Here is a 7,622-nt window from a genome sequence, read left to right on the forward strand (position 1 = left end):
CAAGGAGAGGGGAGGAACCCTCGCTGTGCTGAGGATAAAACCCAGCCTTGGACTCCTCCCAGGCTCGGGCTGGAGCTGAGCTCTGGGGACGCCGGAGCAGCTCCAGCTCCTCATGTCCAAACCCACCCTGCCCACTGTGGGTCTATTAAATATTAATACCAAATATTGATACCAAATATTGATACCTGGATCTGTTAAATATTTATACAAAATATTAATACCTTAGTTTATTAAATATTGAACAGTCCAAACTCGGGGAGTGCCCTTTGACAGGGGCCTGCCTTTTGACAGGAGCAAGAACCAGGGAATGAGAAATGGGATTTTCAAGTGTTTTCTGTTTTCTTTGTTTCGGGAGGGACTGAAATTCTAAGGTGGTTTTTGGTCAGTTGGATTAAACACAGATATTTGAAGGTTCTGGGCTTGGTTTTCTGGAATCCTCTGGGAATTTGTTGGAGCTCTCAGAGTTTTTTGCTCCCTTGAGGAAGGAAGGAAACACACAGTAATATCAATGACAAAGTGGTAGATTTTAGAAATAGAAATAAAAGCATATAAAGGATAACTGTCTAATTATAGAAAAGAATTTGATAGGGCTGATGACAAAATCTTCCATAATTGTCCCCACATGTTAATTTTACAACACGTCACGTGTGAAGGATCCTGTAGCATCAAACAATGGTTTAGAGCTCAGAGGATTTGGGTCTTTGGTTTTCTGGATTTTTGTTGAGTTGAAAGGGTCAAAATTCCCCATGTGGATGAAAGCAGAATGGTAAAAATACAACAAAAAACAAAAAAAAAAGCAACGAAGTGCTTTTACATCTCACTTTTAAATGGGCACAGATCTATGGGTGGATTTTTTTCCCTTCCTAAGAAGTATTTGGATGAGTCAAACAACCCCAGAGAAGAGTCCTGGAAGATTAAATGTTGGGCAAACCCCAGCTCCCAACCAGCACCGGAACCTGTGCCTAATTTAGGGCCTGATCCTATCCAAAAACGCCACGAGCAGGTTGAGGGGAGGATCTCACTGCAGTTGCCTCATGCACGAGGTTTTATGTGCCCAGGTTGCGCCATCCCTGGCGATCTCTGGGCCAGGTAAACAACCTTTCACTGGCCAGGTCATGCTGTAAACAACAATCCGTTGGAAATCCCCTAGGAGATTGGCAGATCTCCTTATCCCAAAATTCTGGAATAGCTGTGAGCTTTGGAGAGCATCTGGAGCAGGGAGGGGCACAGGGACACATCCAGGTGGGTTTGGGATGACTCTGGAAGCCCCCAGTTCTTCACTGGGCAGCTGTTCCAGCTGGCACCTCCGTGGAAAGAGTTGTCCCTTGTGCCCAGGTGGGATTTAGGGTTTGGTTTATGGCCATCCTCCTGTCCTGTCACTGTGAAGTGTCTGGCACTGTCCTGTTGCTACCTGAGCTGTTGAAAATGCTGTATTTTAATGGTATTGATAGAAATATTACATTTAAATCGGATGTAAAATACCAATGACAATTCCTTGGGGTGATTTCTTGGAGACTTATTTGTGTTTGGAGTGAAGGAGCCAGAAATGAAAGAAATCATCTCAATATTGAAACTACCCAAAGACCGTGAGGTTTTATTTTCCAACCTGTGATCTGAAGGAGGTGGAGAAAAGAATCTTTTCCCATTTTCCCTTTCCCCAGCAGTTCTTGGGGCACTGCTGTCAGCACAGCCCCACGTGGGGAGCGCGGATCTCTGTGATGTAACAACACGCCCAGGGGGAAAATTCCACTTTTGGGGAAAAGTGGGTCAAAAATGGGTCATTTTTGGGGTGTGGGGAGAGGCTGCTGGGCCAAGTCACTTCTTCTGGATGGGAGGCCACTGGATGCTCTGCTTGCACTGCTGGGTTTTGATGGTGGGGGGGACAACCACAGGGCATTTCTGCTGCACCACCTGGGCGCACTCCCCGCCCGCAGGGATGAGCTCTGGGGTCGGGAATGTCGCAACTCCGTATCCCCCTGAGCCCTCAGTGACCCCTCCCGTGGTTAGGGTGTCACTTAGGGGTGCACTGTACCCATACCCTGCCCCCAAATCCCCTCCATCGTACCCCGCTGCCACCCCGGTGCCATAAACCGGCACCGTCTCCACCGCCACATCCCAGCCCGACGTGAGCCCACAACGCCCGCTGGTGGCCACGGGGCACGCGTGGCTGTCACACGAGGAGCTCACTGGGATGCTGTAGGGGACAGGGGCTGGCAGGGGTGGCCAGTACGAGGGTCTCCGGGTGTAGCTGACCGAGCCTTCCCCGCCGCAGGTGAAGGAGGCGCTGCCGTCGGACAAGGAGCCGCTGCAGAACCGGCGGTGGCTCAGGGAGATCTCCCGGCTGTAGCCGCGGTTCCGCCGGGAACATTTCCGCCGGAGCCAGTGGTAGATCTGCAAGAGGAAAGGAGAACACCCACAGTTTGCTTCGTTTCTGCTTTGTGTTTGCACTTTGTGCTCGAAGGAAAACAGAAGAGAAGTAATTAATAACAGAGATTTGCACCTGCTGGATGCGGGAGAATTGTGATATTTTGGTAAAAACGTGTTTGCAAAGGGTGTTACCTTCCTTAGACCAATCAGTTTGCCTCAATCCTTGGTTCTACAATCTAGCCTATAAAAGTGTGGTTGCTTCTTTAATAAAGGGATTTCTTCTACCTCTGAAGAAAGTCTATATTTTTTTCCTGCTTCCTAGCTTTATAGCGACAGGTGGGGACATGCCAGGTGGTGTGGTCAGGAAAGCCTGGGACAATTTCCAGGCTTTGAAACCAAGCTGAGCTGTTAGAGAATCATGAAATTATGGTTTGGGTTGGAAAAGTGCTGAAAGCTCATCTACCCTGCCATGGGCAGGGCCACCTTCTGGTAGGCCAGGTTGCTCCAAGACCCTATTCTCCAAATTCAAGGATATCTGGGCTCTTCCTGGGATAACTTTCTTCTTTCTATTCCTATTTCCAGAGAACACAAAAGCTGAAAATATAAAAAAAATCTGAAATATAAAATCTGAAATGCATTATTTTCCCCTGTAACGACTGCCATGGTTTCCCTCAATCATTTTCACATCTACAGCCACAGAACTGTGAAAACCACCTAGAATATCATGCAAAAATATCCCCATTTCTGTTTCTCAGCTGTTGCAAGAGTGATGGATCAAAGTTTCCACCCCTGGCTCTGTTGCTGCAGTCCCAAAATCCTTTGATAGAAGGTGATTGGCCCACAGAGGTTCATGGCCATTCTGAGGTCCAGCTCAGAGTTATTAATTAACATTAAAAAATGCATTATTAATTAATATGAAAAACCCCACATAGATTGTGCAATCTGGTCCCACCACCAAAGACCCATCCAGGTTTTTACCCTGCTCATCCCGATTCCACCTTTCTCCCCACAGGTTGGACCCAGAAGGGATCCAAGGGATCCAAGCCCACCCAGATCCCAAGGGCTTGTCTCAGGCAGACAGATCATGCTGCCAGCACCAGCCAAGGTGATAAATGATAAAATCCCATTAAAAAAACCCCAGACTTACCCTCTTCAGCCATCGGAAACACATTTAGGAGGTAAAAGTCGATGTAATGAGGAGCTTTAAGAGCCTCAGGAACATTTATATGGCGTTTAACGCGTATGGGAAGTGAGACACCCTCGGGAATGAGAAGGATTTATTTACCAAACTGCGATTTCAGTGTTTGCTTTGGCTCCCGATCCGTATCTCCCTTCACACCGCTCATTTCGCTGCTCTAATTGATACTTCTGCTTAATGAGCTGATTCCTGTGCCCCTGCCCTGGGCTACGCAGGAACCTTCTGTCCCCCAGCCCTGGGACAGGTGGGTGGGGGTGTGGGAGGAGGAGAATGTGCAGCGATGCCAATGGACAGAGGGGCATGGGGCAAGAAATGTCACAGAGCTCTGGTGACAAGTGTGTCCCTCCTGCAGCTCTCTGATGGCCCCAGGGCAAGATTTGTGGTTTCTTGTTCTATTTTTTTTTTTTTTATTTTTTCTTGTTTTTCCTTTTTTTTTTTCACTTTTTCTTTTTCTTTTTCTTTTTCTTTTTCTTTTTCTTTTTCTTTTTCTTTTTCTTTTTCTCCTTCTCCTTCTCCTTCTCCTTCTCCTTCTCCTTCTTTTTTTTTTTTCGTTTTGCTTAGTTTTTTTTTTTTTTTTTGCATATGACCCAGAAGTTTTGTCAAAAATGATTGATGGCCTAAGTGGGAATTTTGCAAGAGTGCTTAAAGACAGAACTTGCGGAGGTGTGAACATCCCAATGCTTAAACCCAGCCTGCCTGGATTAGGCTTTAATGAAGGACTGTGCCCCTAAATTCTTTCCTTCCTTCTCTCTCACCTCCTTCCTCTGGTTTGGAAGGAGCACCAAGGGGACTGCAGGGGATTGCAAATCCCAGAGCTGATCCAGCCTGAGCAGAGAAGCTCCTGGAGCCTGGATCAGCTCCGGGAATTTTGCTGTGGGGACAGAAAAGTCGCAGCTTTGGCCAAAACTCCATCCCCGGGCAGAAATCCGTGCCAGAGCAGGTGCAAAGCCTGGGAAGGGAAGGATTTGAGGCCGGGAGGAAGATTCAGAACTGCCTGAAGGATTTGTTGCTGGTTTAATTCCCTCCTGCCTGGCCCTGGGGCTGCATTGGTTGGTTCACAGGTAAGATTGACCTCTGGGAATTCCACGGAATTCCAGAATCTCTGAGGTTGGAAAAAAGCCCATGCAGACCATGAGTCCAGCCTGTTCCTGCTTTGTGGCACATCCTGAGTCTTTCCTTGGACACCTCCAGGAGTGGTCACTCCAAACCTCCCTGGGCAGCCCCTGCCAAGCCTGACTCCCCTTGCCAGGATGTAACAGCAGTCCAGGGGCTTTTTATTGGTTTGTCATCAGTCTGGTCTGTTTGTCTTCAGAGCCAGGATAACAAAAACACGATTGAAACAGTTTTTCTCGTGCTCAGGCTTGGATGTTTATTCCATCTTATCAGAAAGTACAGAGCGTACAGCAGCACTTCCAGCTTCTTGCTAGAAGCAGGGGAAAATGACCTCAAGTGCAGTTAGTACAAGATCTTTTAAACCTAAATAGTCCAATAAAGAATTAACACCTATATTATTTATACTTTTGTCCCAATAACCAGATTCCCATGACCCTCAGAGTGACACTGACTGACCAACCAGAAACTTCATCCATGGAAGAAGAAGAACAAGGCTGAACAAAGAAAGAGGCAATGCCCCAAAATTTTCATCTTGTCCCATACCTATTGCTATACTATAAAAACCTCAAATTTAAAACCCATCTGCCTGTGAAAGCACACACTTCTAATCTACTACACACTCGTGATTTTTACTTGATCACTGATATTTAGAAGACGTCTCCAAGGCCTCAGATCAAAAGCAGTGCTCTCCAGGGGGATCTGTGCCTGAAAGCACAGAAATCTCAAAATATCCTGATTTCTGGGATCCAACACCAGGAGGAAATTCCTGCTGATATCCATCCTGAGCCTCCCCTGGCGCTGTTCCCCTGGATTTGCTGCAGGAAGGGGGAGGATGGCAAGGCCAGGGATGTTGTCATGGTTTCATTGCCCACCTGGGGCATCACCAGCTGCTCTTGGGTCATCCCTAACCCTTACAGGGCCTGTTCATGTCTCCCATCAGGTTCACAGAGGTGGTCATTGGGTCAGAGGACACAGATGCACTAAAGGGTGTTGGTGCCATGATTCCTTCAAATTTTGGGATCTTCTGTTCCTCCTTCGCAGAGCCCAGGTGGGAAATGAAGGTGCAAAACTTCTGGGGCAATAAACCAGGTGGCTTTGGAATGAAATATCTCATCAGAGACATTTCTATATCTTGAGACTGTGAAGTGCAGGTTGATAGTGCAACAGATGAACGAACTCCCAAAAGAAAGGCAAGTTTGAACAATTATATTTATTGGATTTAAAAAGTGCCTTTGGGAAAGCAACATGACCAAAGGCACCCCAATGCCAGAAGCAGGGGCATCCTGGAGCTCTCATAAGGGGATGCAGTGTCCAGAGGACAGGAGGGGACAGCTGGGAAGACCAGGCAGCAAACCAGGGCTGGAGGCAAAGAGCCTCAGCACTGGAGTTGCCCAGGGTTGTTACTTCTGCTGGCCAGGCCAGCAGGAGCTCTGCTTGCTCTGGTGGGAGACCACAGGGATGACAATGGGACATTTCTGCTGGGAGGAGCCTCCGCCGCCACCTCCAGAGCTGATGATGATGGTCTGGCCCGAGGAGCCACTGCTGTATCCTCCTCCCATGCCATAGCTGGATCCTCCTCCCATCCCATAGCTGGATCCTCCACTGCAGCATCCGGAGGATCCTCCACTGCTTCCTCCAATGATGCTCTTTGATCCCCAAGATCCACCGTATCCTCCACCCATCCCATAGCTGGAGAAGCCCCCACTGCAACATCCAGAGGAGCCTCCACTGCTTCCCCCTCCAATGATGACCTTTGTCCCTGAGGAACCACCACCATACCCTCCTCCCATCCCGTATCCTGAAGATCCTCCACTGCAGCATCCGGAGGATCCTCCACTACCTCCACCTACAATGATGCTCTTTGATCCCGATGATCCACCATATCCTCCACCCATCCCATAGCTGGATCCACCACTGCAGCATCCAGAGGATCCTCCACTGCTTCCTCCAATGATGGTCTTTGATCCCGAAGATCCACCATAACCTCCACCCATCCCATAGCTGGATCCACCACTGCAGCATCCAGAGGATCCTCCACCACCACCTCCACCTACAATGATGCTCTTTGATCCTGAAGATCCACCACTGTATCCCCCTCCCATCCCATATCCTCCACTGCAGCATCCAGAGGATCCTCCACTGCTTCCTCCAATGATGGTCTTTGATCCTGAAGATCCACCATATCCTCCACCCATCCCATAGCTGGAGGAGCCCCCACTGCAACATCCAGAGTAGCCTCCACTGCTTCCTCCAATGATGGTCTTTGATCCCGAAGATCCACCATATCCTCCACCCATCCCATAACCTGAAGATCCTCCACTACAGCATCCAGAGGAGCCTCCACCACCTCCACCTACAACGATGACCTTGGATCCTGAAGATCCACCACCACATCCCCCTCCCATCCCGTATCCCGAAGAACCCCCACTGCAGCAGGATCCTCCTCCTCCACCAGAACTGATGATGACTTTTCCGGAGCCCCCTCCACCCCCGCAGCAGGAGGAGCCCTGGGACTGGTAACTGGAGGAGCTGCTCCTGTGGCAACCGGAGCCTTGGCTGTGGCAACCACTGGACTGGGAGGACATCCCATGGCAGCCCCCGGAGCTTTGTCTGGAGCACATCTTGGAGCTGTGAGCCTGCAAGGAATGGAGCTGTCAGAAAGAGCCTTCCCAGCAGAGAAAAAAGGAAGAAATCCCAGGAATTGCCCCATTTGTCCCAAATTCTGCAGCTTTAAACCCCCTCCCCACTATGAGACTATCGTGACATTCCGGGGAGCTCCCCACAGGTCACAGCAGTTCCAGAAAATCTCTGCGTGCAGGAAGGTTGGGAACAAATCCCCAGTTTTGCACACATGCTCTGACACGCCTAAAAAAATTCTGTGGATCCTTCTGGATGTCTCACACTGACTCAGCAGCTGAAAGTTCAGCTCACAGAGTTCCAGCTG

The 7,622-nt window shown here is 49.1% G+C and overlaps 1 protein-coding gene across 1 annotated transcript; it reads right to left on the reverse strand.

Annotated features, from left to right (window-relative positions):
* Positions 1–6,078: 6,078 nt before the first annotated feature.
* LOC306813941 (uncharacterized protein) lies at positions 6,079–7,299 on the reverse strand (the record flags this gene model as incomplete). The annotated part of the gene is made up of 1 exon (XM_079329618.1): positions 6,079–7,299. One exon carries the CDS (start codon positions 7,297–7,299, stop codon positions 6,079–6,081), a length of 1,221 nt encoding a protein of 406 aa, XP_079185744.1.
* Between the last annotated feature and the right edge of the window lie 323 nt (positions 7,300–7,622).

This window comes from Erithacus rubecula (genome assembly GCF_903797595.1).
Source record: "Erithacus rubecula genome assembly, contig: SUPER_33_unloc_1, whole genome shotgun sequence".
NCBI classification, from domain to species: Eukaryota; Metazoa; Chordata; class Aves; order Passeriformes; family Muscicapidae; genus Erithacus; species Erithacus rubecula.